The sequence below is a fragment of the Manis javanica genome, chromosome 3 (genome assembly GCF_040802235.1).
Source record: "Manis javanica isolate MJ-LG chromosome 3, MJ_LKY, whole genome shotgun sequence".
NCBI lineage: Eukaryota > Metazoa > Chordata > Mammalia > Pholidota > Manidae > Manis > Manis javanica.
This window is the reverse complement of record NC_133158.1, coordinates 52,528,195-52,544,142: the sequence shown is the minus strand read 5'-3', so window position 1 is coordinate 52,544,142 and position 15,948 is coordinate 52,528,195. Positions and strand designations below refer to the sequence as shown.

Sequence of the window (15,948 nt, the reverse complement as noted above, 5' to 3'; positions counted from 1 at the left end):
TTTATGTATATTAAATCATCACATTGTACACCTTCAGAAAAGAAGAAAAGAAAAAAAAAAGGAAAAAAAAAACAGAGATCAGTATGCAAAGAAAAAGAGTAACTTTACGGTGGAGAAACATGGCAAATACTACCCCAGCCAGGTGCTCAAGGCTAAGTGGGTGTGGAATACATGGGAACCCTCTCCACTATCTAAAACTGTCCCTTCCCTCCAGAAAACAGAAGCAGGAGGTAAGAGGGAAGACAGTAGCAGGAAGTAGTTAGAAAGCTTTTAAGGAGACCAACTACCTTTCCAGTGGAGTTTAGGCGCCTGGGATTTAGGGTCTAGGGGAGCTAGAGAAGCTACAGATGCAGCTCAGAGGCAGACCCCTGAACCTGCTGATCCCTTCACCTTGCTATGAACTATCCTGCCTATTAATGCCAATGATGGTTAAGAAGGACCCAGATCCAGTGGGTAAAAATTCTCTATACAAACAGGAGAACACTGTCGTCAACTCACATTTCTCCCTGGCAGCAACACTTACCATGTGTTTCCCTTTTGATATAAGACAGTAAGCAAATCTGACCATCACTGATTATTCAAGATAAACATGAGCAGTGGGAAATGAGGAGTTTGTGAATTTCCCAGACTACTGGATTAATTTACATGTGTCTTAGTTTCTCCAGAAGAAGTGACAGAATCAGCTGTATAAACTCTCCTCTAACATGCAAATAGATAATTCTCTGTAAGACCGGAAAAGATAAGCTACACAGGTAACCTCTTAGTCTGTAAGAGAAAGACTTCAGAACACAGGTAAGAATCAACTCCAGGCATCTTGTAACTCCCAAGGCTCTGGAACAGAGTCTTGCAAAGCCATCCCTGTGATCAACGGATGAGGATGCTGAGGGCTCAGAAAGTCATAGTCCTGGCTGGTGGCAGATTGAGGTCAGAACCCATGCTCCCAACTACCCTATCCACAATTACATAGCAGCCCATCGCTCAGGTTCAGGCAGTATCTGACCAGATTCTGTCTAGTCAACTCCATGCCTTCCCTTTGTTTGCCAACAATATCCCTTGTAGGTTTTCCCAGCAAAACCTGAGAGACTGTTCGTCTATTTGCCCTCACTTGCCAGGCAAAGAGCTCAAACCAGAAAATGGAAAAAGGGAAAGGAGATGACAACAGAGGATGAGGGAAACAGAGGCAGAGACCAGACAGGCCAAACTCTCAAGAGCACGTCTCTTAACAGTCCACTACATTCCCAGAGACCATTCACCCCTTTATGGGATGCCCTGAGGTCTCTACTGAAGGCCTTGATCGACTCACCTCTCTGTCAGACCTGAATATCTGCTCATGCCAACTGACATGGTAACCTTGCCGTGGCCTAGGCTCTGTGTGTTCAACTCTGGGATGGCCACTAAACTGAGCAAAGAAGTGGTTACTCCAGACTAAGAGCTTGCTGCCCCTTGCTGAGCTTGTGGACTTTAGAAGCCCACAATCTGGTGTAACCTCGGGGGAAGGCTGCCGATCATTATCACGCTGACTCCACCTAGTCTCCACAAGTGGTCAGGCAGGTTCAGTGGTACACACGCCCCACTGACACGTGATCCAGCCTGTTAGGAAACTGATTCTGGCTGCCCAGCCCCAGCCCCCCTCTGGTCATAAAGCTTGGGATGTCCTGAACAGAGCCAGGCTCTAGATCATGGGAAATGATGACTACCTAGCCAGGAGCACTACTCGCCTGCATGGTCAAGGAGGGTACCACGTCCCACACAGCAGCCACCTCCAACATCAGGGTGGGAAAGAACCACCCGCAGTAGAACTGTCCTATCCAGATGCTTCGGCCCCACATGAGAAATACACACTGCTAGGTCTCAGCATCGCCATTACAAACCACAGCTAGATACTCTGACATAGAGGCTCTAGGTTCATGCTCTGAAAGACACTAGCCATCCCTCTGAGGCTGCATCCCAAATACCCAGTGGGCTCAGCTGCCAGGATGAATACCACTGTGATGTGGTTTCCAACAGCTCAGAAGAAAGGCAGCACCATTGTGATGCAAATACACCTAGTGGTCACCCTTCCAAAGGTTTTCTGCCCTGCACACCTCAGTCTCGAGGACACTTCACACTGAAAAAATAGATTCTTTCCACACCTCTAAGCCCCTGAGAACTCCCCTCCCCCGACTCTTCCCAGCATTAAGGAATCCAGAAGACCATCCCCAGCGAAGAGTCCCACAGAAGCCTCGACAGTCTCTGTAGCAAATGCAAGGCATGTTCCTGCCTAATGAGGTCGGACAGCTAAACATCTGCTTGGTCCTAGGATACTGAACCAAGAATTTTAATCCAAAAGTCAGGAGAGATCCAGGGAAATGTAAGACCCTACCCACCCAGAGAGATAACTCCCAACATGGGGCATGATTTGGTGACAGATTTCCTGAAAAGAGCTCAAAATACACTCTCCATGTTAGAAACACTCCATTGAAGAGGCTTCTGATTATAAACAACAGTCATGAAGTATAGAGGCTTTTATTAAATCCTGCTCTCCCTGAATAAATCCTCCTGGGCCAGATTTTTAGAGCACTCACCAGTTTCCCTTCCCTTGGCAATTTCCCAGCATAAATGTATCCACTTTCCTATTGGATGCACCAGTGGCCAGCTGTAGCCCCAGTCAACAGCTGCTAGGTAAGAGTTTCCTTAGTCATTGTAAGTGGGCAAAAAATGCTTGAGTAAGCTCCGGTACTAAAACGGAGGAGGCCAGCAGCAAATTCAAAGCTTGTTTGCATGGCCTTGAAACCTGGAGGGTCACACATGAATGTGAGCAAATGACATTCTGTGGCAGGCTCAAGTTGTTTCCACCAGGGATGTATAAATACTCTGAGGGACAGGCTTTCTGTGTGAATGATGGGTGAACACAATTTTGACAAGTAATCAGCCGCAGAGTTCAAGAGTCCTGGACAATTCAGGGACCAGTCGGATCAAAGGACCACTTGTAGTTATAAGCCCACTGCCATCTGAAACTGTTTATTGATCACTTTAATTTCCCTGATGAATCCAGCTTTGCTTTAATATACCTGTATACGAGAAGCTGAATATAGTGGAACAGAAAGTTCACTGAATTTCAGTGGGATGAGGAAAACAGTGGGGTGAGGACATTTCAACCTGCAGAAGCCTTGAATTAGGATGATTTCTGCCTTGTTAAATTCTAAAATATTCCCCTTCTGGTTTACCGTCATCTTGTTATTCCCAAAATGTAAGTACCTCACCCTGCCCCCACCACACACACACATGTGAACACTCTCTTTGGATCCCATTCTCTGTGGATCCCATTGGTCCCTCCTTAGTATATTTTCCCTTGGTGATCTCAGTAGAGCAAATATCAATGAGACAAGTTACTGTGAACCATCGTGTGCCTCAGTCTCCTCATCTGTATAATGGGGAAAGCAACCATTTCTACTTTTGAAAACACTTTGTAAGATGCTGTGAGACTGAGTTAACCAACCAGAAGTTTCTAGAACTATGTGCGTGAAGCACACAGTACAGGCTCACAAGTGTTAACTACAAGTGCTGTCATTTCTGTCTTCAGCCTTACTTACATCTCAGCCCAAGAGGAGGCACCGCCTGATCTCACATACCAGCTTCCTGTACTAACTGGAGGGTGTTGCTGAGGAGCTTGGAAAAAACACCTCATGGGAAAAACAGGCAGGTAGACCAAGGCTGGTGCAAGCCTTTGAAATTTCTTTTTATCATTTTCACAGTCACAAAACACCATAATAAACTAAAAAAATGGTGATGTTTTCTAGACTGTAAATTAATAACTACTGGGCCCTGTTACTAATAATTGCCATGCCTATTTGTTAGAAATATTGTCTTGTTGGTTTTCCATCACTGAAAGGCCTCTACCCAAATATCCAGTGCCTTTTTGAATTTTTAATTCTTAAATGTGTAAACTTGACCACCTGGGCCTCCCACTGATGCACTTCTAGAAACTGCTTCCCACTGTCTCCCTCTTCTTTCTTTCCCAAAGCAAAATCCCCACGCTTCTTAACGTTTCCAACACCGTTCCCTTCTTCTATAATGATTTCCGGCAGGGGTGACTCATAGTTTCTCTCAGTTACAACCACAGGAACCGAATTTCTTACTGTTGCTAAAAAGGGACTCAGAAGTAAGTTGGCAAATGCTTGAAATATTGCTTCAGGTAACTCTAGATTGGAGAGTGCTTTATGTCTAAGTTAATGAATCATCTTCTCTCTTTTCATCTAGTTTCCTATGCAGGTGCCTCCAACCTTGTAGGCACCCTTTCCCGTCTCACTGCCTCATGATGCAGCACATTCCCAGGCCCTTGCCTTCCTTTTCTGACACATTCCCAGTTCAGCAACACGCCCTCTCGTCTGATTGGCTTCCTGCCATCAATCCATCCTGTATACCATTACTGGTAAGCCTCCAGGAACAACGTGGAGGGTTCTGCAGACGGCCATTCAAAGCCGTCCACATGTCCATCCTTAGCACTAGAGGTTTGGATGTGCCCACCAATCAGGGAAATTGAAGAACTCATTTCAGCACACACTCCCAAGCTTTTTTGCTTCCAGGAATACTTATTCTTCAAGGCTCAGCTCTCAGCCCTCCTTCCTGCTGCTGGAAGGCTTCTTATTCCCTCCTCCACCAGCCATGCCGGCTTCTCTAGAACCACACTGGGCTCCAGCCATGCAGGCCAGCCTCCTTGCTCTTGCACACGCAGGGCACACCCCTGCCTTACCATTCAATGGTCAACTCCCCTCCTTCAAGTCCCTACCCAAATCTGCCCTTTCAGGGGGCCTGGCCATGACCACGTCATCTGAAATTGCCACCTGCATCCCCCCACGACTTGATCTTTCTTGCCTTGCTCTATCTTTTGGCCATAGCATGTCATGTACTTATATGCAAACTGTTTTTTGCATACACCCTACTATTTCTCCCCAGTAACTCTCCGCACTAAGGGGTATTTTCTCATTGACACACCCCAAGTACCAAGAATAGTGCCCGGCACGTGGTATACACTTAAAAACACTACTGAATGAATTAAGAAAAACAGTTTCTCATGGAATTACATTTTAGTTTGATTTAAAGGTTGAGTCATTTCCAGGTTCAGCTCATAGTCAAATGAAGTTGAGGTGACCAATTAGTCTTCAACTGTCAGGCTTAACTTTGCAAGCTTCAAGCAAACCAGTTTTATTATGTCCTTTATAGATACACGCAGAGTTCATTTCAATTTCTTTCTTTACCTTTTTTTAAAGTAGAGAAATACGTATGAGCTGGTTTTAGATACTCTCCCGATACTCTCCCCACGGGTCGGCCAAAGCAAGCCAGGCCCTAATGACAAAGTGAGAAACCGTTGGGTATTCCCTCGGTTCTGGCCTGGGCTCCATGGAGACCCTCTCAGGCCTTCACAACAGGCTAATACTCCAGCCTTCCCCACCACCAGCTATGCTAGGAAACCAGGGTTACACACTGTGCAACACAATTGTCATCAAGGGACAAAGACTTTCTCTGCCTTGTGTACTAAACTAAGAATGTGATTTTTCAAAGGCCTGAACTTCCCCAACCTTTATGAGCATAAAGGAGCAGCTCTCCAAGTGTGGACCAGGGGTCCTTAGATAATTTCAGGGGGTCCCTAAGGCCCTCTTCTCCAACTATCTGGGCAAGGTCAGGTTTTCCTCCCATCGCCAACCAAAATAATATCACAAGAGGGTGAATGTGGAAGCCCACACGGGACTCTCCTGTCCCCGGGAAAGCCAGAAATTGTAGAGACTTGCAAAAATATAAAAAGATACCTCTCTTCTCACTCACTTTTTTAGTTTTAGAAAATAAACCTTTGTAAGTAAAAAGCTTTTTACCTGACTATGTAAAGGATTTGTTGCTATTTTTAAATGAATTAACAAGTCTTGTTACAGTTATGTTTCAATGTCTAAGATGACAGAATATTTAGATAGAGCCCATGTCACCAGAAGCCCTCTGGAGCCTGCAATACTTTTTAAGACTGTAAGAGGGTCTGAGGTCAGAGAACTGTGGACATAAGCCATCTCTCAAATACCTACTTACCCTTCCACTCCCCAAAAGATCTTCCTGATGAAAACGGATGGGCTCATTTTCAAAATAAATATCTCACTGCTTAACTTGGATGCCAGAAAAAAGGAAGATCAAGAGGAAAAGCAAAAACAAAGCATCAGACAGGAGACAAGAGAAGAAAGGAAGGGACTTTTTTTTTTTAATGAATGCTATATGAAAATATTTTGTTTCATGAAGAATTCACTGGAGGCTTTTATCCAGAAGCTTCTAGATGGGATTTTGCGGGACCCACTGAACCCCTGAAAGTATATGCAGAAGGGTGGTCCATGTGTTTACCTAAGAAAAAGTTCCAAATTGTTCATCCTATCCTCAAAGGAGTCTGTGAAAGAAGTTAAGAATGTCTTAGATATTGATGTCAGTTTTCAGCTTGGGAAACATGCTTATTCCCGAGCCATTTAAGCAAAAAGAAAACAAAATCTTAAACATCAACACCATTTTTCTCAAAGTTCAAGATCATCCTCTGATAACTCTGTGCCCTTAATCTTGCTGAAATTACCCCAACTCTATTACTTGCTCTTTCCAAGCAAGACAGCACCCGGGGCTGGCTCCCGCTCAAGCTGTCTTGGTCCTCTCGGGAGCCCTGCTGTCTGGGGCTACAGTAGTGAGCAGCTACTGTGTTCGTTCCAGCCAACAGCCCTTCCGTGCTTCTGTACCACACTGAGGGTTTTGGTCTTAAAATCTGAGAACACATGAGTTGAAACCTGTTTGGGCAGGGGGACCTAAGGGGGTGGGAGACACTCCTGAAGCAAGAATGCACCCTAGTCTGTGGGTCAGAAGACCTGGATTTTAATTCAACTGTGAGACCTTGTTACCTCATCTCACTAGAGCCACTTCCTCCTCTGAAAAGCAATGGAGTTGCACAGAGATGATCCATGAGTTGGAACTTCAAATTAGGCTGAAATAAATTCCTGTAAGTGGCCCACAAGGGCTGGCAGCTCTGTGGAGAGCTCTGCCTTACCTCATCTCCACTTGGTACTGCAGTGTGTGAAGAATTTCTGGCAATGCTGAGGGGGGTCAGAAACTGGGCAAATACACAAACTGAATCAACAGCATCGCATCTCTGCAGGGGGCTCAGAGAAGGGGCCCCCTTGCTGCTCTCCCAAGGCTGTGGCTACTTGAGACACTGTCAGGACAGCCACTCACATTCTTTCATCTCCTGAGTGGATGACTGAAGATCTCCTCGCAAGATATGCACAATGGCTCCAAGCCAAAGCTTCCCTTTGAAACACAGGACCTGGCTAAAAGACACTCCATCAAGATGGTCCTTTCCTCTGTCCAGCTCAGCTGCTGAAAGTCTGGAAGAATATTAAGCCAAACTTTGCCATCGCTACTAATAACCATTATTTACTGAGCTTCTATTATGCACAAAGCACTCTGCCTGAGTTTTATGTCCATTCCCCTGGGGAACTCACATTAGCCTCATTAAAGATGCCCCGAGAGCCATCAAGGTTACATAAGCAGCTCAAACTTGCAAGCTCAGATCTGCTGGGCCTCAGATCCTCTCTTTTGCATGACACCAGGCTCCCCCAATTCTGTCTGTTAACCTTGGGCATATCAAGAGAGCAAAGGCCAGGTCAAAAGACCAATGAGGTATCATTTCAGTGAAGGGGCAATCTACTCTGTATTTCTACAGAAGTCAATCCCAGTACTTTACGTAGCGTGGGTTAACACTCCCAACAAATGAACACCAGACTGACTCACAACACAAACTTTTATGCAGGGTGCATACACACACTCAAATATATTGAATTAAACAAATAATCCCTCAGCACTTAGTGTGTGGCAGGCATGTAAGTGTTGCTTTTTAAAATCTAAAATGTGAGCACCAATGCCTCCATGCTTGACACATCCAGCTACTGAATTCATTCAAAAAGAGGAAGAATGGTCAAAAACTCTTTTTTAATCATTTTCAAATCAAACAAAGTTGTTCACATTGTTTCAGATAAAATCCATTTCCTCCCAGGCTTAGAGGCCAAGCTCTTGGGTCAAATGTGTGCCAGAAACTTTTGCTGGGGTTTCTGAGGAGTAACACTGCTGGCAGGACAGTTACTGACTCAACTACATCACCAGGGCAGATGAGGAGACACGAACAGCTATGATCCAAGCTTGCTGAAGAAATCCCCTGGGTCAGAAACTTTTACCAACAGAAAAAAAACAGAAGAAGAATTCTTTTCAGGGAAACTTCCACACCCACTGCCTCTTAAAATACACTGTTTGGAACATAGTGGGTTCTCAAGAAATCGTGTTGGACGAGCACGCCAAACTTAGACTAGGAAGCGTGGGTGGGTGGATGGATAGTGTTGTGCCTAATTCTGGGGTTTGTTTCAATTCATTAAAGATTCTCACTCAACATATAAAGTCAATATGAAAATAATACTAACGTTCGTTTTATAGACTCTGCAAAAGGCGTCCATGCACGGTATCCCATTCAGCTCTCCTAACAGCCCTCTCAGAAGCTGATGTCATTTCACCCTGGCGGGAGAGGGAGCCCACAGTGCACACAAGATGAAGGGACCCGCCCAAGGTCATGGGTCAGGAAGGAGCAAGCCAGGATGTAAATGTACCTCTTAGGATTTGTAGTCTGTTGCAATTTGCATTATATGAAGCTGCCTAAGCTGGGACTTTATGAGACACCACACTTAGATGATCTCACTTACATATATTAACAATTTTAGAAGGTGACAAGCCAAAGAATGGAAATTTCATCTAAAAATTAGATGCGAGAGCTCTGTAGTGGCTCTGAAGGAGAGAACTGCTCTGCCCCTCTCCTGGGTGGGGTCAGCCAGACTCAAACGCTCCCACCCCCACCAGTGGGGCGGGGGGTGAAGGAGAGTCCCAGCTGTCCCCAGTGCTGGACACATGGAGATATGGAGCCCAAAGACAGCCAGGCACCACTCTTACAGAGACTACGTGCTACCTAAGCATCGTTCCAGGGGAGAGGGACAGTGGCAGGTGATGCTCCTTTATCAGCAGCCTGTCTCAATGCACTCATCTCTCAATTCCAAAGGCCAGCAGACCATCTCTTGGACTCAGTCCTGATGATGTCTTCAAAACAGAGCCTTCAGTGCCCTTCAGGTGGCCCTTTAATAGGTGACCTATCTGACCTGTGTCCCAACCTATCAAAACGACAGGACAGGAGCAGCCTTCACAGGGTAGGCAGAGGGACCATGGGGGGTTATTCCGCCATTTCCATCATTACAACCTTGCTTCAGAACAGAGATGGCTAAAAATTCAGGTAAGTGCATCTAGATGCAAGCTTTGGACCACAGAGTGAAACAACTTTGTTTTTAAGACACAAGATTTTGATATAAACACCAAACTACCCTGGATTCTCAACTCAAAGAACCCTAATAATAAGGAACCTGACAACAACTAACCAATTCCCCCTTACTGGCTGCTTCCAAAGTCCCCAGCCCTGCACTTCACATGCCACTTCATTCCATTTTCTCAAAAGGCCTTATTATTATCCCCACTTGACAGGTGAAGAAATTAAGGCATTGAGAAAACTGACAATTTTGCCCAAAGTCATCCAGATAAAAAGATCTGGAGCCAGGATGCCTGGCTTGGACACCATCAGCAAAACTTGCTCTCCAACAGATGAATGGATAAAAAAGAAACTGTGGTACACACGTATGTGAAATAGTATTCAGCCTGAAAGAAGATGGACATTCTGACACCTGCTACAATGGGAATGAACCTTGAGGATATTATTCTAGTGCAAATAAGCCAGGCACAAAAAAGACAAATACAATATGATTCCCCTTATAGGTGGTACTTAGAGTATTCAGCTTCACAGAGGCAGAAAACAGAATGGTGGTGGCCAGGGGCTGGGGGGAACAAGTTGTTTAACAGGGACAGAGTTTCAGTTTTGCAAGAGGAAAGCATTGTGGAGATAGATGATGGTGATGGTTGCCTAACAATGTGAATGTACTTAATGCCACTGAACTGTACTATATTTATGTGTATTTTTACAATTAAACATTAAAAAAATTTTTTTATAACTAACATTGTTAAGAAAAGGTTGGGTGGGGGATCAAACAGACTCCTTTAACCTATATATACCTAGAAGAATATATAGAAAATGTTGACTATTCTAATACAGAAATCTAGAGTGCTTAAAAAAAAATGACTATCCCCAGATGACTCACACATGAGACTTTAAAATTACAAAATAAAATTAGAAACCTGAGACTTGAAAATTTAAAAAAAAAAAAAAAATCTGCTCTCCAGCAAGAACAGTCTAATGGCAATTTTCTTTGACCCCTCCCGCCCATTCGCCCATTGTATTTAGAGGCCCTTTCTGAGAGAACTTAATCTAAAAATGCCTAACTTGTAGCAGAGCAAGGCCAGAAGGTCTGGCACCATCCCCCCACTGCTCAGGTCAGAGTGCACCCGCTGACCGCAGTGTTGTTCACCTGGTCCCCCTGGTGGCTGAGATGCCTTTCAAGGCAAATGGGCTCCCATCAGGTTTCTGAGCTAAAGTACCATCCCACAGACCACCAACCAACCCATGCTCAACACAAGCCAGGACTCCCGGAACTCCACTACAGGGAGCAGCGGGACCAGTAAAGGGACAAGGCACACAGGATTGCTTGACAGGTTCCTCCCCTTCTGGTAATTATCATTATCAATTAAGGCAACATGTCATCCTTTTTAAATCTTAGAGAAATGTTTTCAAACCCATGCTTTCATACCCCAGACCCTAAGGGAGACAAGTTGAGTATCTTTACTCCCAATTTTCAGAGGTACAACTAGAAGTCAGGGTTTGCCCAAGGTCAAATAACTAGTTGGCTGTCAAGTAGGAACTGGAACCCACCCATGTTATTTCTTCTGCTACACCTCCCCCCAGAGACGGCACTGGCCAGCATCGCAAGGAACAGGAAATTGAAATGGCTCCTGGTAAGGCAGTAAGCCTGCCAACCTCCCAGAGAGGCTGACAAATGACCAGTGCCTGCCCTGAACTGAGAATGCCTCCTCTAACAGGCTCCCAACTAACCTCTTCCCACCCGCGGCACTGAAGAAATAAGCTCCAAAAGTCCACAACCCACGATGCCCATCTGTCCGTGGAAAGGACCACATTACACAGGAAGCTGAGAATAAGCAAGATGCTGTGGCGGACCTGAGATGGACTGGCAGTTTCCCAGCACAAACCTACCAGCTTTATTCCCACTCCTCTCACATTGCTCAGTCACACACACACACTTTCCTTAATCCCACCCCTTAAGCACAGAACTATAAGAGGGGTGAAGCAGAAAAATCCTCAGGGAAAGCAGTGCCAGCTGCCGCAGCCACCAGGAACACAGGGTAAGAGCCGACTAAGAGGTGGGAATCTTGTAAGAGCAAAAAATAATCATGCACTTAAAGTCATGCACTACTTCCAAAACACTGAAACAGACTTATTTCAGCCAACCACTTTACCTGAGTTGTTTTTGCTCTTCTGCCTTGCATGCTGTTGCTATGGCTAATCTGTGGGTTGGTGGCACCTTCCGAAAGACAGTGAGATTTCCTACAGGGAAGTGTGTTGTAATTACTGTACGGAAGAGACTCTTCAGCAGCAGCTGGTGGCATCTTATGGTTTGCAAGATCAGGAATATCAGACACCAGATTCCGACAATAGCCTGTAAATTTGCTCCGCGGCCCCCCGTTTGCTGTCACCCCAGAGTTTTTCTGAGCATACAAGTCACCCAAGGAATTGGCACGCTGACAGGTGCTGAGCTGCCGCGGACTCGCTCGGGTTTCCATTCCCCGAGCCTCCTCGCAGTCTTTCTCTTCGGAACCCAAGATTTCTTCGTTGCTTGTTAAATGTTCTTGGCTCAGATCAGAGAGTGAGAATTCCAGGCTGTCCTCGCGCCAGATGTCTGCAGATTTGGAGCGTTTCTTCTTAAAGCTCGCCGTCTCCATGAAAGCGGGCCCATTGGATGTATAGGGATGCTGCCTCCTGCTTCCCTCAGCCAAGTATGTAGCGTCATCCCCGTAAAGCCTGCTCTCCTCCGAGTCTGGCATGCTCTGCACAGAGGCGGCTGTGAGGACGATGCTGCTGTCCACGCTGGGAGTGACGGAAGAATCGGTGTAAGACACAGGTCTCAGGCCCATGTCCACTCGGTCCACCCAGATGGGGCTCCCGAAGTCCTCGAGAGTGCCTTCCTGGGAGAAGGGCTCCAGGCCATTTTCGGCCAGGGACTGGGGGATGCTGGGCGTGCTGCTGGACCGGGTGCTCACCTCGGAGTTCCTGTGGATCACCTTCCCCGAGGACGCGTGCCTCGTGCGCCGCGCCTTGTGCGACAGGCGCAGCGAGCGCGAGGTGTGCTTGCGCCCCAGGCTGGCATGCTTTTCTCCGTAAAACTCATGCTCTACATTTTGACTTTCTGCGTTTCCCATGGTTTTATGGTCTGTAGCAAAGGGGGAAAGAAAAGGAGGGGATAATTGAGTCACCGATGGGCACTGGCAGTGTAACAGAAAGAGCTCAGCGTGGGGGAGGGCAGGCAGCTCGGCTGGTAACAGGGCTGGCAGGTACTTAACTCCACCTCTTACACAGCAGCAGGTGAGAACGAACATCATCTACTGAGACTACCATCCTGAGACGTGAAATAAGAGCCTAAATAATATATTTAGAGAATTAGACTTGTCTTTGCCCCAAGGGTAGCTGCCCACCATGCAAGCTGCCGTGTTACTTTCTTAGGGCTGCCAAACCTTGTCTTTCTTACTGAACTCAATACTTACACATTTAAAGTTCCACTCCTATCCATATAAACTGAAAACTCTAAAAGAACAAACCAAAGTGTCAGCCAAATGAACAACTTTCTATTTGAAATTATATGTGTTTCAAAAAAACAAAGTGAAAGGCACAGGTGCATTTGGTAACCTCCCTCCCTCCCCATGGCCTCTCTGCCTCATTGGATTCCATCTACAAAATCAAAGATGGAAAATCTCAAGGTGTAAGTCCAATCAACAATGCCTACTAAATCAAAGTCAAAAAGAAAAAGAGCTTTTACCATTAATTCCATAGCATCTGAAAATCTTAATTTTTGTATTTTTGGGAGGTAGTGGAAGTGGTGGGTGGGGGGGAGGTACATGGGCAAAATAAAATAGAAAACCCCCTCTCTGCTTAGCAGCAGACTAATGGGTTTATTTCTGGGAGTAAATCCAACCTGAGAACATTAATCTGGTACAGAGTGCCCTACAAACAGAAATTCATATTATGATACTACTAAATGTGCTTCAGCTTCTAGGGCCTACCCAAGTTAATTCAAGTCCCTCCTTAAAAAAATTAACATTGTTCCAGTGTCTCTCACTGACCTGATGACCTAAGAAAATAGAGAAAAATAGAGGTTAACAATTGTGACTCTACTTAGCCTATTCTTCTTCTGCAACAAGGTTTTTCTATACCATTCAAACTGTATACATTTAAGATATACATATGAAGGCAGCCAGAAAGGAAAGAAGAGAAATAGAGTAGCTGGGCATGTGCCAGAGTTAATTCTTTCAACCACCTACAGTCACTCATTCAAAAACTATATACTGAGTACCTACCATGTTCTAGAAGCCAGAGTGAATGAAAGAAGCAGTGAATGAAAGAGACATATTCCCCGCTCTCAAGTACACTGATATTCTAGTCAGGGAAGGTACACAATAAACAAAAAAAGTGAAAGGCACCAGAGGGAAACATGGCATGAATTTACTGTTGTTACCAACACAAGGAGTTTATAATGTCCTAGACTGTAATACACCTATCACATTGATCCAGGAATTATTCTATAATCCCACTATTCAACATAAAACATTGCTTAAACTCTCTCACAAGCATATTTTTACTGACATGAAATTTGTGGCAACAGGAAGGGAAAACTCCATTTCATGTTACAGTGAGTTCAGAGGTAACTCATTCAGACACCAGATGTTAAGCTGTTCCCATACCGGAATATTCCCTACCAGGTAACACATGTGATTCTCAGAGGGAACTTCCCAGGGAAGAGAATCTCCCTGTTTACTGGCAGCAAGTATATTTCAAAGCAATAAGTTTACGTCTGTCTGGCTTTAAGAACCAGAGTAAAAGATAAAAACAACTCAGCAGACAGAAAAGGGAGGAATCAACTGTCCATGCTGACCATTTATGCTATCTATATTCCTAAGACTATCATGCACTACATTTTTTAAAAAGTGAAATAAACAAATAGGCATTTCAGTAACACTAAGGCCAAAAGCCATGAGCAATTTCTTCAAGTTCTTGTTTTTAAGTATACATTAAGATACCTGCATATGTCAGGGTGTCTCTATGTTTTGCCAATAAATAACAAAAGGCTTAGAACAAGTGTTAGCTACAGTCTCATTTCAAGAATCACATAGATTTTACATTAAAAAAAAGAGAGTTATGGTAAAAGAAATTGAGTGGAAGAAAAGCAAAACTGTCACCTCAAATATGCTAGGATGTAGCCTCTTCTGCCACATACACCAAAAGTTTGTAAATATAAATTGCCAGACATATATTCTCAACAACAAATTTCTGATTAGGCCTGAAATTTCTTCTGCCAACAGAAAACTAATCAAGTTAAAAGCCTCAGAAGAGGTTTCCTAAAGGAAACAGCCCCAACCTCCAAGAATTACAGCACTCCACACATTACACTGACGGGTCTGTTATATTAATAGCATTTTTAGTAGCAAGATTCTTTTTAGCTAGCCAAGGTAGGAAAGAAGCCATTTTTATCTTTAGAACTAGAATTTAGAGATGAATGCCAAATCTCCTAAATCCTACCAAGAGAAAATCTCAGGGGATGACCTAAGCAGGGTCAGCAAGAAGTTTGAAGCAACTGAAGCTAAGAAAAATATGTTTCTAGGGACTGTTGAAATATCCTTTAATTTGAAAGCTTTTCCTGAAAGGTTGGTGAGACCCATGAGAGCCCACGTGGGGTCTGTGAAAGCCCACGTGGGGACTCTGAAATACACAAGTATGAACAATTAAAATTGCCTGTTGCATACAACAGACACAACCCCCCCTTTCAGGGACAACCCCAGCCCCACAGGCAACACCCAGAACATTGGTGAATTGTTAAGTTCTAATCCTTTTCATGCACAATGTAAAATTCCAGCTCCCTCCATCATTTTCGTTTCTCTCTGTTCTCTCCTACTTAATAACCCTTATCATGTATTTTTATTTCAAATTGAAAAACCCAGTAAAGATTTCACCCAGGTTTTGTCTGTTCCTGTGAAGTCTGGAAACAACTTTGGGGCAGAAAGTAGCTTTCACATTTTTCGTAGTCTCTACAGAGACTAAAAGTGTTCTACACCTAATAAGGAGTCAATAAGTATTTATGTGTTTTAGTAACAAAAGCAAAAGCTGAAGGATCAATACTAACATAATCATCACACCACTCACTAAGTAAAAGGGGACAGGTTAAGGGAGAGGAAAGGACAGGCTGAAATGCAAAAAACTTGGGAAGAAATTGAAAAGAAAAGCCTCAGAATAAAGGTAGTTAGTCTCAAGCTGTACAGTGTTACCAGTTCTAAACTCATTAAACTATAACTTACTTATGCGGAATGTTTCTAGTTCCAGATAACCTATACTGTCAAGGGTTAGTTAATGAGAAGGGTATTGAAGAGGTAGTAGTAGGCAAGATTTCAGCCTAAAAACAACTCTAAGGATTTCAACCTCAAGTCTGGCTTCTCATTCTTTCCTGTCAAAGATCTAAGTTCTGGCCTCCCAGCCCTGCCCCAAGGCCTTTGCACATGTTCTTCCATCTGCCTGCACACCTTCCTCCATCTTGGCCCACTCTCTTCAGTTCATTCAGATCTTGACTCAAATGTTGCCTTCTCAGAGGCCTTTCTTGGCATCTCTATCCAAAATGATAACCCCTCCCATAGAGCTCAACATTT

General features: G+C 44.5%; 1 protein-coding gene across 12 annotated transcripts in view; it reads right to left on the bottom strand.

The window, feature by feature from the left end:
- TIAM1 (TIAM Rac1 associated GEF 1) overlaps positions 1-15,948 on the bottom strand; it is a 393,313-nt gene that overhangs the window by 120,957 nt on the left and 256,408 nt on the right. For all 12 annotated transcript variants that reach the window (XM_073231434.1, XM_073231433.1, XM_073231432.1 and 9 more), the window contains one exon: positions 11,500-12,470. In XM_073231434.1, the coding sequence (XP_073087535.1) occupies positions 11,500-12,459 (960 nt within the window). In that variant the 5' untranslated portion in view covers positions 12,460-12,470. The remainder of the gene's footprint in view (positions 1-11,499; positions 12,471-15,948) is intronic.